Below are 18,684 nucleotides of genomic sequence, written 5' to 3'. Positions count from 1 at the left end.
CCATGCTGTTTTGGTTACTGTAGCCTTGTAGTATAATTTGAAGTCAGGTAGCATGATGCCTCCAGCTTTGTTCTTTTTGCTTAGGATTGTCTTAACTATACAGGCTCGTTTTTGGCTTCATATAAATTTTAAAGTAGCTTTTTCTAATTCTCTGAAGAATGTCAATGGTAGTTTAATGGGAATAGCATTGAATCTATAAATTACTTTGAGCAGTATGGCCATTTTCACAATATTGATTCTTCCTGTCAACAAGGATGGAATGTTATTCCATTTGTTTGTGTTCTCTCTTATTTCCTGGAGATTGCTAGGAGGTTTTTAAAAATCTGTGGTAGACGTTGAATTTCATCAATGCTTTTTTTTCGTTTTTCTTTTTGGATCTAGTGGAATATTCATATTTTTTCTCTTTAATTTTGTTTGTATTCTGATTTACATTCATTTATGTTTGAAAGATAAAGCCAAGCTTTTATTCCTGGGATAAATCCTATTAGGCATTATGTATTACTTATAAATTGCAGAATTTGATTTGTAGATATTAAGTTCATCAGGGACTTTGGTCTATAATGTCTATAGTTTTCTTTTCTTGAAATCTCTGTCTAGTTTTGATATCAGGTTTATGTTGGCCTCATAAAATGAATTCAGAAGTGTTTCTTCTTTTTTGTCGTCTGTAAGCATTTATATAAGGCTCTACTATTTTTTTCTTAAGTGTTGGATAGAATTAACCAGTAAAGTGTCATCTGGGTCTCAAGATTACTATTTGGGAGAGTTTTACTAATTAAAAATCTATTTATTGGCCAGGTACAGCGGCTTACGCCTGTAATTCAGCACTTTGGTAGGCTGAGGCAGGCAGATCACTTGATCTCAGGAGTTTGAGACCAGCGATCTCAGAGGTTTGAGACCAGCCTGGCCAACATGGTGAAACCCGGTATCTACTAAAAATATAAAAATTAGCTAGGCATGGTGGTGCATGCCTGTATTCCCAGCTACTCAGGAGGCTGAGGCAGGAGAATCACTTGAATCCAGGAGGTGGAAGTTGCAGTGAGCCAACATCATGCCACTGCACTCCAGCCTGGGCGACAGAGTGAAAAAAAATATATATATATGTGTGTGTGTGTGTGTGTGTGTGTGTGTGTGTGTATTTCTTTGAAAAATATAGGGCTATTTAGATTTTCCATCTTTTTTGTGAACTTTTTTATAACTTTAAATTTTTTAGATAACTAATATCCCCTTAATTATCCTTTAAATGTTTGTATTACGTATGTTAATGTCTTGACTTTCATTTCGGACACTGATTATTTGTGTTTTTCTCTTTTTTTTCTTGATCATTCTTGTTAATAATACATCTTATGAATAAGAAGAATTTTTAGCTGTATTATTTTTATCATTTTTCTGTTTTTTATTTAACTTATTTCGTTGTTCATCTTTATTATTTCACTTCTGTTTCTTAGTTTGGATTCATTCACTCATTTTCTACCTTTCTAAGATGGAATATTATTATTATTATTTACGAGAGGGTCTCATTCTCTCAACCAGGCTGGAGTGCAGTGGCGTGATCTCTGCTTACTGCAACTTCTGCCTGCTGAGTTCAAGCCATTCTTTTGCCGCAGCCTCCAAAGTAGCTAGGGTTACAGGCACATGCCACCATGCCACCACGCCACCACACCCAGCTATTAAGATGGAACATTAAATCATTGACTCTTAACCTTTCTTCTTTCAAATATAGAATCTAAAGCTATACCTTTCTTCCTAAGTCCTGTGTTAGCAACACCTCACAAATTTTAGTAGGTTGCATTTTTATTTTCATTCAGTTAAAATATACTGTTTCTTATGCCTAAAGCCCTTCCTTTGACATTTCTTGTAGCGTACTTTTGTGGGTAATGAATTATCTCATTTATGTTTGTCTCTACTTTTAAAATACATTTTTGCCATTTATAGAATTCTGTGTTGATTTTTGTGTGTAGTAGAGACAGGATTTTGCCATGTTGGCCAGTCTAGTCTTCAACTCCTGACCTCAGGTGATCCACCCGCCTCTGCCTCCCAAAGTGCTGGGATTATAGGCATAAGCCACCATGCCCGGCCAATTTCTTCAGTTTCTGAAAGGATTTTTATCTGACTTATTTACTACCTGGCATGTAGTAGACAACCAACAAATATCTCTTTAATGCATATTAATCTTGTCCTCTCAGATTTCAGTGTCAATAGGATGAGAAGCCAGATAATGAGGCTTTTCATCCTATCTCTGCTCTATCTGGTTATATAATCCAGGTCACTATCAGGCCCTAAGAGAAATAATGAAATTATAAAAGAAGTACTTATTAGGCTCCTTAGAGTTGTAATTTAATGATCTCTGACATGCCCTATCTTCTAGCTTACCCAGGTAATGAAAGTCACATGTGATCTCACAAGTATGGGAAATACAAAATCATTTTATCTGTTCTTCTACATGGATTTTTCTCAGGTGTGGGATACCGCATTGTCATGGTGAAGACACCTGACTGTAATGTTGAAGAAGTCTCAAAATTAATTCATTATTATATACCAACAGCCACTTTGGAGAATGATGTTGGAACTGAGTTATCTTTTATTCTGCCCAAAAATTATGCACACAGGTATGGATCCAGAGAATGCTAAATGAGTAATTCTTAGAGAGCCAGAAATCATTGTTTCTTTTCCTAGTTTCTTCAGGCTTAACAAGTAGAGTTTATTTAACAAGACAAAAATCCTGTTACAGCTGCCATTTGCAGTGAACAGAGAGATGCACCTAATGGCTATAGTTTTCTGGTGTTAATTGGGATAACTGATGAATGTTTTTGGTGCTCCTGGTGAGTTGAGTGAAGGGAAATATTAAGATAATGAGAGGAAAAAAAATGGATGGCTTAATTAAACATGGCTCTTAGAGTCAGGATGACATGAACCGAGAGGAAATAGGCAGCTTGGATTCACCAGTTAGCCAAGTTACTCATGAAAGGGAGTCAAAGAATAATAACTTTTCCTGTGATAACTATCCTAAAAAAGAGAAAAAGAAACTAAGAGTATTCATTGGTGACTTTCAGAGTATGATATTTTTAGCTTCTTGCCACATACAGTTATGTAGTTGCTTTAGTATTCTCTAGATTCAAGCCAGTTGTTATATTCATAAAGAATATGGGAGATGGGGGACTTTAATTTTTTTTCCCAGAACAACAGGAATATGTCATAAAAGAAACAGTAAAGGAAGAAGAACTGTGCCATGTGAGTTTTGTTCACTCAGAAAATCGGGAAGTTCAGCCTGCTGTGGTAGCTCACACCTGTAGACCCAGCACTTTGGGAGGCCGAGGCAGGCAGATCACCTGAGGTCAGGAATTTGAGACCAGCCTGTCCAACATGGTGAAACTCCATCTCTACTAGAAATACAGAAATTAGACAGGCATGGTGGCAGGTGCCTGTAATCCCAGCTATTCGGGAGGCTGAGGTGGGATAATTGCTTGAACCCGGGAGGCGGAGGTTGCAGTGAGCCAAGATTGCGCCATTGTGCTCCAATCTAGGTGACAAGAGCAAAACTCTGTCTCAAAAAAATAAAAAAGAAAGAAAGAAAAGAAAATTGGGAAGTTCTTGAACCAGCAGCTTGGGGTAGCTAATCAGGCAGTGGAGTAGAACCAAGACCCTAGTCATAAGTTGGAGTAGAAGAATTAAATACAGTGAAAAACTGGAAATAATATTCTAGCTATGTCTCCCTGGTGATACAAGGCAGTTGACTCATTCAACCAAGGTGGGAAGCAGATTTTATGTTGGTGCCTTAGGCCAGGTTTGTAGTCATGATCCACCAGGAGCTACAGAATCCATCTGAAGGAGAGACACAGATAAAGAGCTTGCTTGAGCTTGCTTGAGCTTGCCACACTATCTGCCTATCCTAATTTGTATGGCCACAAACGGCATTCTCAGACAAGAACAGAAACACCATGTTGAGATTCTAAGACAGGAAATGTGAGAACGTGGAAGCAGATGATATGGTGAGACCACATCATCTTACTAATCGTTTGCACTCAGAAGAAAGAAATAGGAAGATACTCTAGAAGGTGAAGAACTGATTGTAGATTTCTGGGCTGTAGTTATAAAATGACACACACAGTACAAAACAAAATGAAAATCATGAATTTAGGGATGTATATATTTGCTCAGGATGACGTTTTCTCTAACAGGGAGAGTTGTTTATATATACTTTAAGTTCTGGGATATATACGCAGAACGTGCAGGTTTGTTACATATGTATACATGTGCCATGTTGGTTTGCTGCACCCATCAACCCGTCATCTACATTAGGTATTTCTCCTAATGCTATCCCTCCCCCAGCCCCCCACCCCCTAACAGACCCCGGTGTGTGATGTTCCCCTCCCTGTGTCCAAGTGTTCTCATTGTTCAACTCCCACTTATGAGTGAGAACATGTGGTTCTAACAGGGAGAATTTTTTATTATTATTATTATTATTACACTTTAAGTTCTGGGGTGCATATGCAGAACGTGCAGGTTTATCACATAGGTATACATGTGCCATTGTGGTTTTCCTTCACCCATCAACCCATCACCTACATTAGGTATTTCTCCTAATGTTATCCCTCCCTTAGCCCCCCACAGCCCCACAGGCCCCGGTGTGAGATTCCCCTATGGGGAGAGTTTTAAGCTAAAAGAATTGGGATGAAGAAAATATAAGAAAAAGAAATACCTATAAATCTAGTTATTTCAGGGCATAATATGAAAAGAATGAAATGATGGTTAAATACTCAGTGATTTCTACCCCAACTAAAATTTTGATACCTAACAGCAATTGAGCACTTAGTTTCTATCAGACATTGTTCTAATATGTATTTATTTGCCTGAATAAATACTATGGAACAGAAAAGTAGTAATTTTTCATCATATATACCTGTATTTCAATTCATTGAATATATCTCACAAGGAAAGTCATCTTGAAATTTTAAAACGAACTGGGCCTGGTGGCTCACACCTGTAATCTTAGCACTTTGGGAGGCCAAAGCAGGCAGATCTCTTGAGCCCAGGAAATTGAGGCTGCAGTGAGCTTAGATCACGCCACTGCACTCCAGCCTGGGTGACAGAGTGAGACACTGTCTCAAAAAAACAAAAAAAGAAAAAATTACATATATGTATATATTTTGAGATGGAGTTTTGCTCTTGTTGCCCAGGCTGGAGTGTAGTGGCACAATCTTGGCTCACTGCAACCTCCACCTTCCAGTTTCAAGCAATTCTCCTACCTCAGCCTCCCAAGTAGCCGGGATTACAGGTGCATGCCACCACACCCAGCTTTTTTTTTTTTTTTTTTTTTTTTTTGTAGTAGTAGTAGTAGTAGTAGAGATGGGGTTTCACCATGTTGGCCAGGCTGGTCTCGAACTCCTGACCTCATGATCCACCCACCTCAGCCTCCCAAAGTGCTGAGATTACAGGTGTGAGCCAACGCGCCCGTCCAGAAGAAGAAATTTTAAAACAAGGTCGTAACTTGTAAAACAATGCTGAGACTTGGTAGAATGAAACCTAAGCTTAGAATGTAATAGCGGAATGATAGATATGAGACACATCAGAATAGTGCTGCATATCAGGGAATATTTGTATGCTTAAAATTCTAGATCTAGAAGGTAGAAATGTACAGAAAATAAAAACAGTGGGTGACCACAGGAGGAGAAAGAAACAAGTTACATATCATTTTGTGAAACTCCTGCAAGCTAGAAGGAGGAAATGCATAATATATTTTGGATACAGGTTTGTTTAAGATTCATAGTGAAGGGAATAATTCAAGTGTAGACTTGTAATACAGACATGATTACGGTGTGTGTGTATATATATATATAGAGAGAGAGAGACATGTGTTGCTACAGGTCTCCTGACACATTCCTGACTTTTCTTGCCAATGATTAAACTTCCTAGAAAGATGGAGGAAATGAGAAAGAAACTGCTACTGTAAGCCTAATTCTGATCATCAAGAAAATGTTGGTTGAAGATTAAAAAAAAAAAAAAAAAAAAATGTCAGATAACTTCGGGAGTTTCCCTTACACCATGGTAGACTTCGTGGCAGAAAAGGAGGAAAAGAACTTGATAGATTCAGGCACATACAAAATTGGAAGGTATACAGAAAAGCAAGATTCCATAGCATGATTTTTTGAAAAGAAATGTTCCTCAAGAATGTTTGGAAACTTCAATATGAAATTCTGACCACCAAATCCCAAATCTAAAGAAAATGGAGCAATACCCAAAGTGTAGTAAACAAGAACAAATAAGACAGGCTGATACAGAATATTACTAGGAAGTCTAACCCCCTCAACGTGTTATTCAAGGAAAGTTTTGAAAGTAGTTAATATCATTATACTCTTTTTTAAGAGTTTGGGGTATCTTGAGCAAAGGTTGGCTCCTAAGCAGCACAGTTGGAAAGATATGTGAGGGTTACAAAAATCTATGTTGTGGAACAGAAACAAAGCTAGTATTTGAGATAAGGACCAGCAGGTTAATCAGGAAAAAATAGACCGGAAATTAAACATGTACATGATAGATCCAGATGAAATTTTATGTCATGAGTTCTGCTTTGGCAATGCCTCTTTTTATGTGCCTTGATTTCTTCTAATTTTGTCTCCATTTGTATTTTTAAAATGGGATTTGGAGGTTGGGATTTGGCAGTAAGAAAAAGAAAAATCAGAAGCTAGATCTTTCCCAAGAATGTCAAGGAAAAGAAGCTTCAATGCTGTCATCAAGGAAGCAAAATTTCTCAACTCCTCTTTAAATTCAATATTTTTGATCAAAGAGAATGATCTTTTAATTAAAAAGGGATGCACAGCAAAAAGGAAGACGAGATATTCACAGTGTTCCGCACAGCTGCAAATAAATTACAGTCTCCAAATGAAGATGTACACAGGAGCCACTCAGATCGCCATGAAGGGATTGTAAAGGAATAAATGCTAAAGTGAAGTAACATTGTGACAAATGAAGAGAATATAAAGCATACTTATTTTTACCTTTTTACAAATGATATGATGACTCTTAAGGTCAGAAAGATTCAATCAAATCACAATAGTAGATCAAATGGAAAGATTAAATAAAATAGTTATTACTGATACAGGCTGAAATTGAACACAGGCTGAAATTGAACACGGGCCCATTTAGCTCCAAAACTTTTTGCTTTTCCATCTATACCATGATGTTAGAAAACTGGAGACATGCCAATCTCATCCTAATTTTAAGCTTCACAAATTGATACCACCAATGATACCAAAGTTGATTTTGAGCAAAAAAATAAGAAAAGAAAAAAACAATACCTAGAATGAGAATTTAGAAGAAAAATCACTTTATCAAGGAGAATTACACCTAAGTCTTAGATATAATTTTCTCCTGAAATTGTATATAATCGTATGTCAGTCCTGGAGAAATATCAATCTCCTTTTATAAAGATGGGGGAAAAGAATGAATTGTGGACAAGATACTAAATTTAAAAATGCCAATTCTGAACATTATTGTACTGCAAAAATAGAAAACTTCTGAAACTCTCTGCTTTGTAGCCTTGATCAAATTAAAGAAGACGCTATGAATCTAGACCCAGCAGTTTTGAAGAGGAAAAGTGAGATAAATTCTTGATTGGGTAATAAAAAAAACTGACCAAATAATTATGGCAGAAAATAGCAGAACTGATGAAAGAGAAGACTATGTCAAAAATTCTTCCCAGAACTATGCACAATTAACGAAGAATAAGCAAGCATTACATTACCACTACACACCCCCTAGAATGGCTAAAGCTAAGAAGATGAACTATAACGTGAACATGGCAACCGGCTCTCATCGCTGGTAGAAGTGTAAAATGGTGAAACTGCTTTGTAAAATATTTGGTCATTTTTGGTAAGCTCAGTATGTGCTTACCCTATGACCTAGTAATCACACTCCTAGTATATACCTAGGAGAGACAAGTCCATTAAAATACATGTAAAATAATGTTTATATTCACAGTCACTTTATTCATACTAGCCCCAAACCAAAAACAACCAGAATGTCCTTTAGCAGGAAATGGATAAATACCACTCAGCAATAAAAAAAAAAAAAATGAACTACGGCCGGGCGCAGTGGCTCACGCCTGTAATCTCAGCACTTGGGGAGGCCGAGGCAGGGAGATCACGAGGTCAAGAGATAGAGACCATCCTGGGCCATCATGGTGAAACCCGGTCTCTACTGGAAATACAAAACTTAGCTGGGCGTGGTAGCCTGTGCCTGTAGTCCCACCTACTCGGGAGGCTGAGGCAGGAGAATCGCTTGAACCCGACAGGGGGAGGGTGCAGTGAACCAAGATAACACCACTGCACTACAACTGGGCAACAGAGCAAGATTCTGTCTCAAAAAAAAAAAAAAAAAAAACTAGTGGTACATGCAACAACATGAGGAAATCTCACAGACATTACGGTGGGCCAAAAAGCACATACTGTAAGATGGCGTTTATATAAAACTAAAGAAAAAGCAAAACGAATCTTTGGTTCTAGGATTCTAATACAATTGTTACCATATGTTGTGTGTATATGCACATGTGTCTGTGTGTCTGTGTGTGCAGATAAAGGGGTTGTCAACCAGAAAGGGTCATCCTGGAATACCCTTCTGAGACGCTGGAACTGTTCTCTGTCTTATCTGGATGTTATCCAGGTATACTCATATGGAAAAATTCATTTGCCACATAGTGCATTTTACGTATGTTGCACCACAGAAAAGAAGAAAAAAAAATCTAAATTTAAAAATATATGTAGTGATGGAAAGAAGTATATCAAATATTTAACAGGGATATACTTGAGATAGTCAGATTCTTTTCGTTTTTATATTTTTCTCTATTCCCCCCAAAAGATAATATATATTATCTGTATAATATCCATATGTATTAAATATCTGTATATATAGCATATAAAACATATAATTAGAAAAAAGGTTTATAAACTTATATAATTAGAAAAACAGGTCAGATTCATAATAGGACTTTATAATACAACTGACTCATGAAATTTGTTTTGTTATTTATTTCTATTCTGTTTTGCTTACTGTTTGCTTTATTACTGAGGAACCTAGAGTTAACTAATCTACTTATGGTTGCGTGATGATAAAAATTAAAGAACTTATTTATTTCTGGAGTATATGAATTAGAAAGTGAAAGTCTCTCATAATTACTCTCCATAGAAGTAATCCCTGAGAAGAGTTTCATGTGTATTTTTATTTCTGTGTATTTATTTTGTTTTGTGTTGTTTTTATTTTGATGCATATTTTTCAAGAACACTACGTATATATATTGACGTGTATACAATCATAGTAATAGTTTTTTATTTTTTATTATTATTTTTTTCTTGAGATGAAGTCTTACTCTGTTGCTCAGGCTAGAGTGCAGTGGTGCGATCTCGGTTCACTGCAACCTCTGCCTCCCAGGTTCAAGCGATTCTCCTGCCTCAACTTCCTGAGTAGCTGGGATTACAGGTGCACGCCACCACACCCAGCTAATTTTGTATTTTTAGTAGAGATGGGGCTTCGCCATGTTGGCCAGGCTGGTCTCAAACTCCTGACCTCAGGTGATCCACCTGCCTTGGCCTCCCAAAGTGCTGGGATTACAGGCATGAGCCACCGTGCCTGGCTCATAATAATAGTTTTCTTAGAAATGGGATTCTACCATACTAATGTTCAGAATCTTGCCTTGTTTACTCACCAGGATTTCTCAGCCAACTTTCTGTTAGGAATTGTAGGCTTTCTTCATTTATGAAACGACTGTGGAGAAATCTACATTTTAATTATATCTTATTCTGTCATATATTCATACTGTAATTTATTTGTTCATTAAGCTGGTGATGAATATTTAGGTTATCAAGACTTTGTGCTATATTAATACATTTAAAGCAGTACACAATTTAATTCTAACTTCGTCGTATATTGCATAAAGCCAAAAGAACCAAAAATAATTTTGCCAAAATAATAGTGTATTAACAGTGGTTATCTTTGATGGATGGTGTTATGATAATTTTTATTTTCTTTATATACTTATTTTCTGAATTTTGTACAATGCACACACGTTAATCTTTTTTTTTTTTGAGACAAATTCTTGCTCTGTCACCCAGGCTGAAGTGCAGTGGTACAATCACAGCTCACTGCAGCCTTTACCTCCCAGGCTCAAGTGATCCTCCCACCTCGGCTTCGTAAGTAGCTGGAACCACAGGCATGTACCACCATGTCCAGCTGACTTTTTTTTAAGAGATGGGGGTCTCACTATTTTGCGTAGGCTGGTCTCAACCTCCTGGCTTCAAGCAATCCTTCCACTTTGGCCTCCCAAAGTGCTAGTATTACAGGCATGAGCCACCATACTCAGCCCAAATTTAAAAATGAAAAAGAAAATATGAGTGAATCCCAGTAGAGAAGTCATATATTGGAAATGAAGAAATGTAGGATAAAATGGACTTAAAATATGTCAAAGACTGGCTGTCACACAGATGGATTGTATCTATTCTAAATAACCTCAAGGTGTAAGATTGGAACTAATGTGCAAAACTAGATAGAATGTAAGCTTGAATATGGAGGCAAGTTTGATAGATTTTCTAAAAGGAAATTTTTAATTCCCCTAACACTGAGTGTGTGCAAAGACAGGTTCAACTAAATGGATAGAGATAGATTTGAGAACTGAAGGTTTGAGATAGATTTGAGAACTGGAGGTTTCTGAAAAAGATAATCGTTTGACCACAACATTCTGTAATGTCTTCCCAGGAAGACCATTCTTTAAAAGACTTGATGTCTCCACATTGTATCTGGCTCAACTTCCATAGACTTTTCTGGACATTTAATCACATAATTCCCTCTAAGTCTTTAAGTTTTACTGCACTTACTTCATTTTCTATTTTTTAGTATTTTTTAAATTGTGGATGATTTTCTTTCTTTTTTTAATATTTACTGAGTAATAGGAACCATAGCATATATGTACGTGATAAGTTAGCTCATGTTCATGATAAGTTAACTCATGACTAGAGATATTAACATATATACAGTCTTCTGATCCTTGTCTTAGAAGACCAACAGTATGGGTATCCAAGAACTAAGTAGAGTGGATTCACCATATTTCCTTTTTCTCTTTTACTTTAAGTATGAAATTGATATGTGTGCACTGTACAAAATTCAGAGAATAAATTGCTGTAGCAATTTGCTAGTCTCTTTCTCTCCATTTGTCCCACCTTTCTGATTTACCAGAGGCATAAACTTATAGTAAGCATTGAAATGTAAAATGATCTACATTTTCCCTACTGCTGAGAGGAAATTATCTTAGAAGAAAAAGACATAAATATGAAAATCATCTGGTTTGGTGCTAGCTTTTTCTGTTCCTCTTCTACTCCTAGTTTTGAAGCTCTGTTTACTGCTCTGGAACAAGAACAAGAAAACCTGGGCATTTCTAGCGTTGGTGCCTCTGTCACTACCATGGAAGAAGTCTTCTTCAAGTGAGTGACAATGTATAGGGAAAAGAAAATCTCTGGAGGGAAAAGAACATGTCTTAGTTCCCTTTGTAAGTTCTCCAGACTTTCAGGTTTCATCCAATAGAAATTTAAGGGCAACGGGGCATGTTTGGGAACCATTGCTCTACCACAAGTACCATGTTACTTCCAAGTAATGATTTCTGCCAGGCAATGAGCACACCAAGGAGCCTTCTGAGTTGGGGGCTGCAACTCACATTCTTCAAACAGGATACTTTGGAATAAGATTGAAATGAAATACTTTGTGCTTTTTTATGTAGGGTCGGTTACACAGAAGAGTCACAAACAGATATCGAAGCTATGAAGTCTTCCTCCCAAATGGGCCGAGCCTCCAACAGGAACCAGAATAAGAACATGTCAAGAAATGTGGAGGGAGCAGATCCTCCCACCCTGAATGAAAGCCCTACTATTAACTTTAATACTGGGGTGAGCACCTTTACCAAGAAACCTAGTGTAGATATGGTTGGAGTGCAAGAGGTACACTTCGTCGATCAGATGGCAAGCAGTCTGTGCCACTTCCTAATCAGTTTTCTAATGCAGAAATGATGGGTTTTAGATAAGATAGCAATGGTTTGCTTTCACCATTGTTATTCCTCCATCCTTTTTTTCTGTTTTAGAATTCATTTCTTTTCAAATCAGTAACCACAAAATGTGTTGGTTTATTGAGGCTAGGTTAAGGGTACTAGTGAGCCTGATTTTTAATAATTGAATATGCACAATATTTTAAGTATTATAAGTTTTCCTATTGGGAATTGTTACTGTGTAAGGGATGGTTCCCTAATTAGTATGATCCTTCACATTGGAATTCTGAGTTTCCAAATACTTTCTTCATTCTTCTTATAATCATCTACTCCTTCTATAAAGCACCCTAGTTTTCTTGGCTATCAGGAGTCTGAGGAAAATCATCCTTCTAAGATTTTTGTGTGTTATATCTAAAGCCAAACTGTAAACATTTTATTTAATATATTACAGCAGAGGTCAGTAAACCTTATGTAAAGAGACAACAAATATTGAAGGCTTAGTAGGCCATCTGGTGTCTTTCACAATTACTCAAGTCTGTCATTATAGCACAAAAACAACCATGAAAATACAGAAATAAATGGGCATCGCTGTGTTCCAATAAAACTTTGTTTATAAAAACAGGCCATAGGGCCATAGTTTGTTGACCCCTGCCTCATACAAAGAAAAGATTGATCATACAATTGTGTCCTGTCATACTATGCTTAGGTTCTATTCCAAGTACTTACTTCTATAAACTTTATGTGTTTGTAATATAAAACTTGTATATGTTCATACCACAGAATTTCAAAGCATTCGTCTTAATGGAGTTCAACATGAATGGCATGTTTAAGTCTATACCTATTGTAATGTTATCTTTTTCTCATTTTTCCTTAGTGTTCTCTCTACAGCCAGCAGTTCTGTGCCATGTTCGTAAAGAGGGTGATGTTCAACTGGCGCAACTGGAAACTGCTTTTGTTACAGATACTGGGACTCATAGGCTCCCTTGCCTTTCTCTTAAGTTCTAGTAAAAATTCTTCACAGCATGAAATGATTAGGCAAATGGAGTTGAGTCAATATGGTCAAACCATTGTGCCCTTTTCTATTTCTGGGGCTTCTAATTTGACTGCAGATCTCTCAGAACGCCTTAAGAGTATGCTCGAGTCTGACAACCAAAGACCTCAGGAAGTACAAGGTAAAGCTCACTGAGGAAAAAAAAAAGAACTGCTCTCAGAGATGATCTTCTTGTGTTACTTCCAAAGAAGGTCTTAACTATAGTGTTGGGCTACCCACTCTATCCTTCCCCTGTTAGTCACAAATGTCTTAGAGACAGTTATATTCAAGTCAAAGAATGCCCTCATTTTTTCAGATTTTTAAATTTATTTATTTTGTTTTAAGTTCATGGGTACATGAACTAAGATTTTTGTGTGTTTTATTTTATCTAAAGCCAAACTGTAAATGTTTTATTTAACATATTACAGCAGAGGTCAGTAAATCTTATGTAAAGAGACAACAAGTAAAGATACAAGTTTACCTGTATCATGGGGGTTGTACAGGTTACTTTATCACCCAGATATTAAGCCTAGTATCCATTAGTTATTTTTCCTGATTCTCTCCCTCCTCCAACCTTCCACCCTCCTGTAGGCCCCAGTATATGTTGTTCCCCTCTATGTGTCCATGTGTTCTCCTCATTTAGCTCCAACTTATAAGTGAGAACATGTGGTATTTGGTTTTCTGTTCCCGTGTTAGTTTGCTAAGAATGATGGCCTCCAGCTCCATGCATGTCCCTGCAAAGGGCATGACCTCATTCTTTTTTATGGCTGCATAGTATTGCACGGTGCACATGTACCACATTTTCTTTATCCAGTCTATTATTGATGGCATTTGGGTTGACTCCATGTCATTGCTATTGTGAATAGTATTGCAATGAACATACACATGCATGTGTCTTTATAATAGAATTATGTATATTCCTTTGGGTATACACACAGTAATGAGATTGCTGGGTCTAACTGTATTTCTCTCTTTAAGTCTGAGGAATCACCACACTGTCTTCCACAGTAACTGAACTAATTTACACTCCCACCAACAGTGTATAAGCATTCCTTTTTCTCTGCAACCTCACCAGCATATGTGTGTTTTGTTTTTTGTTTTTTGTTTTTTGTTTATTTGTTTGTCTGTTTTTTTACTTTTTAAATGATAGCTACTCTTAAAAGTCAAGAAACAACAGATGCTGGTGAGGTTGTAGAGAAATAGGAACACTTTTACACTGTTGGTGGGAATGTAAATTCGTTCAACCATTGTGGAAGACAGTGTGGTGATTCCTCAAAGATTTAGAACTGGAAATACCATTGGACCCTACAATTCCATTACTGGGTATATATCCAAAGGAATATAAATCATTCTGTTGTAAAGATACTTGCACATGTACGTGTAGACGTGGAATCTACCCAAATGCCCATCAATGATAGATTGGATAAGGAAAATGTGGTACATATATACCATGGAATACTATGTAGCTATAAAAAGAAATGTCCTTTGCAAGGAGATGGATGAAGCTGGAAGCCATTATCCTCAGCAAACTAGTACAGGAACAGAAAACACCTCATGTTCTCACTTATAAGTGGGAGCTGAACAATACATGGACACAGGGAGGGGAAAAACACGCACTGGGGCCTGTTGGAGGATGCGGGGAAAGAGCATTAGGAAAAACAGCTAATGCATGCGGAGCTTAATACCTAGGTGATGGGTTGATAGGTGCAGCAAACCACCATGGCACACATTTACCTATTTAACAAACCTGCACATCCTGCACAGGTACCCCCAAACTTAAAAAATAAAAATAAACAAATGAATAAATAAAATAAAAAGCTAATTATAATAATAATAGCTCTTCTGACTGGTGTGAGATGGTAGCTCATTGTGGTTTTGATTTGCATTTCTCTAATGATCAGTGATGTTGAGCTTTTCTTTATATGAACATTGGCCATGTGTATGTCGTCTTTTGCAAAGTCTCTGTTCATGTCGTTGGCCCTCTTTTTTATGAGTTTGTTTTTTTCTTGTAAATTTGTTTAAATTCTTTGTAGGTGCTGGATATTAGATCTTTGTTGGATGCATAGTTTGCAAAAATTTTCTCCTGTTCTGTGGATTGTCTGTTTACAGACAATTGTCTTTTGCTGTCTAGGAAACTCAACATGGGGATTTTTATTACTTGCAACAAGTAAGGGGAACACTGGGCATAGCTTCTTTTTAAATTTTTTCTAGCAACAGGGCTGTTGCATGTTTAGTTTTCTAAAAAACTACCTAGTTGCTTTCCAGAGTGACTGTGTCATTTTACATTTCCCTCAGCAATGTATGAGTGATCCAGTTTCTCTGCATATTCACCAGCATTTGGTGTTGTCACTATTTTTGTTTTGGCCGTTGTGATAAGTGAGTAGTGGTATATCACTGTAGTTTCAACTTACCTTTCCCTGACTTGCATTTCTACATCTTTTCATGTGCTTATTTTCCATTTGAACATCGTCTCCGGTGAAATGTGTGTTTATCAATTTTCCCTATTTTTTAGTTTAATTTTTGATGTTTTTTACTATAGAGTTTTAAACAGTTTTTAAAATTGTTTTCTCTCATGCTGTAGATTATCATCACCCTAACAATTTCTTTTCAGGGCAAAATTTCTTAATTTTTATAAAGTTTAATGAATTTTTTTCTTTTATTGATCATGCTTTTGATGTTAGGTCTAAGAACTCTCCACCTAGCCCTAAATCTTGAAGATTTTCTCCTAAAAAGATTTACAGTTTTCTAAAAGTTTTATAGCTTTACATTTTATATTTATTATCTACTTTGACTTAATTTTAGCATAAGGTGTGATATCTGAGTCCAGGTTAATTTTTGTGCCTGTGCATCTCCAATTGCTCCGGCAGCAATTGCTCCATTACTGAATGATGATATTCATTTAATTATTTTGCACCTTTATCAAAAAAGAGTTGGGCATGTTTGGGTCTATTTTGGGGTTTTCTATTCTATTCCAATAATCTATGTATCTATTCCTTCAACCAATGGCACACTTGAAATCTGGTAGACTGGTTCCTCCCACTTTATTCTTGTTTTTAAAAGTTGTTTTGGCTATTTTAGTTCCTTTGCTCCTCCATATACATTTTGAAATAAGTTTGTCTATACCTGCATAAAAACTTGGAAATTTGCCAGAAATTGGATTAAATCTGTATAGTAAATTGAAGAAAATTGACATCTTTACTGAGTATAGTCTTTGAATCCATGAATGTAGGATGTCCCTTTATTGATTTAGAACTTTTATTTCTTTCATCAGCGCTTGTAGTTTTCAGCATACAAGTCCTGCACATAGGTTGTTAATTTATGCCTAAATATTTCATTTTTCAGTTAATGTAAATGGTATTACCCTTTTAATTTTGGTATCCAGATGTTTATTCTAGCATATAATTATTTTTTATTCTTATATGGTTATCATGTATCCCGCAACTTTGATGAACTCATTTATTAGTTCTAGAAATTTTTCTTGTTGGTTCCTTGGGATTCTCTATGTAGACAATCATATCATCTGCAAATAAGAGCAATTTTCTTTCTTTGTGATCTGTATGCCTTTTGGTTCCCATTTATACTTTATTACACTGGATAGAACTTCCATCACTATATTGAATCAGAGTAGTGAGACTGATTGTTTTTCTTTGTTCCAATGTTAGGAAAAAAGGTATACAGTCTTTCTCCACTAAGTATAATGTTAGCGGTAAGGAATTTTTTAGATGCTTTATGTAAAGTTAAAGAAGTTCTGCTCTACTCCTATTTTGCTCAGTTTTTTTTTTTTTAAATCATGAGTGCTTATTGAGTTTTCTCAAAAGTTTTTTCTGCACAGATTTGTATAATTATGTAAGTTTTCCTTGTTAGTCTATTAATATGGAGGGTGACATTAATTGATATTCAAATATTGAACCAGCCTTGTATCCCTGGAATAGATTCCAGTTGGTCATGGTGCATAATTCTTTGTATATATTGTCGAATTCTGTTGGCTAATATTTTATTAAGGAGTTTTGCATCTATATTCATAAAGGATATTTATCTGTAGTTTACTTTTGTTGTACTGTCTTGGTGTGGTTTCATTATAAACTAAATTGAGAAATGTTCCTGATTCTGTTTCCTAAAATATGTTGTGTCTAATTAGTGCTTATTCTTCTTTAAGCATTTGATACGATTCTTCAGTGAAAATATTGGGGCCTGGAGACTTCTTTTTTATGGAATTTTTAGTTGAGAATTACATTTTCTTAATAATTATTGCTATTCAATGATCTACTTCATATTGAGTTGTCGTAGCTGTATGTTTTGAAGAAGTGGTCCCTTTCATCTAAGTCATCAAATCTATGTGTTGTATTAGAGTTCTTTAGAAAAGCAGAACCAACAGGATATATATATATGGGAAACAAAAGGCATACAGATCACAAAGAAAGAAAATTACTCTTATTTGCAGATGATGTGATTGTCTACATAGAGAATCCCAAAGAACAAACAAGAAAAATTTCTAGAACTAATAAATGAGTTCATCAAAGTTGCAGGATACATATATATGTGTGTGTGTGTGTGTGTGTATATATATATAGAGAGAGAGAGAGAGAGACAGAGACAGAGAGAGAGAGATAAATGTATAAAGAAAATATTTATTAGAGGAATTGGCTCATGTGATTATAGAGGCCAAGAAGTCCCATAATATGCTGTATGCAAGCTGTATACCCAGGAAGCCAGTAATTCAGTCTGAGGCCAAAGGCCTGGGAACCAAGGTGGCTACTGGTGTAAGTCCCAGAGTCCAAAAGTCTGAGAATCAGGAGTGCTAATGTGTAAGGGCAGGAGAAAATAGATGGTGCGTTTTCCTTCATGAAGAGAAAAAAGTTGCCCTTTTTTTCACCCTTTTGTTCTATTTGGTCCCTCAATGGATTGGATGATGGCCACTCACATTGGTGAGGCACTTTAGTCAGTCTACTGATTCAAATGCTAATCTTGTCTGGAAACACCCTTACAGACATGCCCAGAAATAATGCCTTACCAGCTACTTGGGTATCCCTCAACCCAGTCAAGTTGATACATAAAATTAGCCGTGACATTTGTGTAGAGTTAACCATAGAATTCCTTTATCATCCTTTTTATGTCTGCATGATGGGTAGTGATTTTCTCTGTTTCATTCCTGACATCGGTGATGTGTGTCTTCTCTCTTGTTTTCCATCCACTGTGCTTTTGTCTTGAGTATTCTAATCACTTGTCTTCCAGTGCCCTGACCTACACTTTATTTGTGCTCAACCCACTATAGTTATATGTTAACTTCTTAATTGTAATTAATGTGTTTTTTAATTCTGACATAAACATTTGATTATTTCTATGGACTCCAGTTCTCTGGTAAATTCTCTATCTTTGCTACCTGGGTCATCAATGAATCTGTTTCTGTTGTCTGTGCTTTCTCTTGGTTCTCTTTCTTAGTGGAATTGATAATTTCTTAATTCAATGCCAGATACTGTGTATGAAAATTATGAAGATTCTGCATGAGATTATCTTCTCCAGAGGAGATTCAGTTTTACTTCTGGCAGGCCGTAAGATTAAGGAAAGATCTAAATCCAATCATGGATTGAAGTAATTTGAGGCTGGGTTTAAATTTTTATAAGAATGTGTCTATTAAGCTGGG

The 18,684-nt window shown here is 36.3% G+C and overlaps 1 protein-coding gene across 4 annotated transcripts in view; it reads left to right on the top strand.

Annotated features, from left to right (window-relative positions):
* LOC101003272 (ATP-binding cassette sub-family A member 3-like) overlaps window positions 1–18,684 on the top strand; it is a 176,598-nt gene that overhangs the window by 95,200 nt on the left and 62,714 nt on the right. For all 4 annotated transcript variants that reach the window (XM_031658405.1, XM_031658406.1, XM_031658404.1 and 1 more), the window contains exons 16-19: window positions 2,456–2,606; window positions 11,361–11,459; window positions 11,753–11,918; window positions 12,888–13,185. In XM_031658405.1, coding sequence (XP_031514265.1) covers window positions 2,456–2,606; window positions 11,361–11,459; window positions 11,753–11,918; window positions 12,888–13,185 — 714 coding nt within the window. The remainder of the gene's footprint in view (window positions 1–2,455; window positions 2,607–11,360; window positions 11,460–11,752; window positions 11,919–12,887; window positions 13,186–18,684) is intronic.

The sequence above is a fragment of the Papio anubis genome, chromosome 18 (genome assembly GCF_008728515.1).
Source record: "Papio anubis isolate 15944 chromosome 18, Panubis1.0, whole genome shotgun sequence".
In the NCBI taxonomy this organism is placed as follows: Eukaryota; Metazoa; Chordata; class Mammalia; order Primates; family Cercopithecidae; genus Papio; species Papio anubis.
The sequence above is the reverse complement of the archived record's forward strand: the minus strand, read 5'-3'. Positions and strand labels throughout refer to the sequence as shown.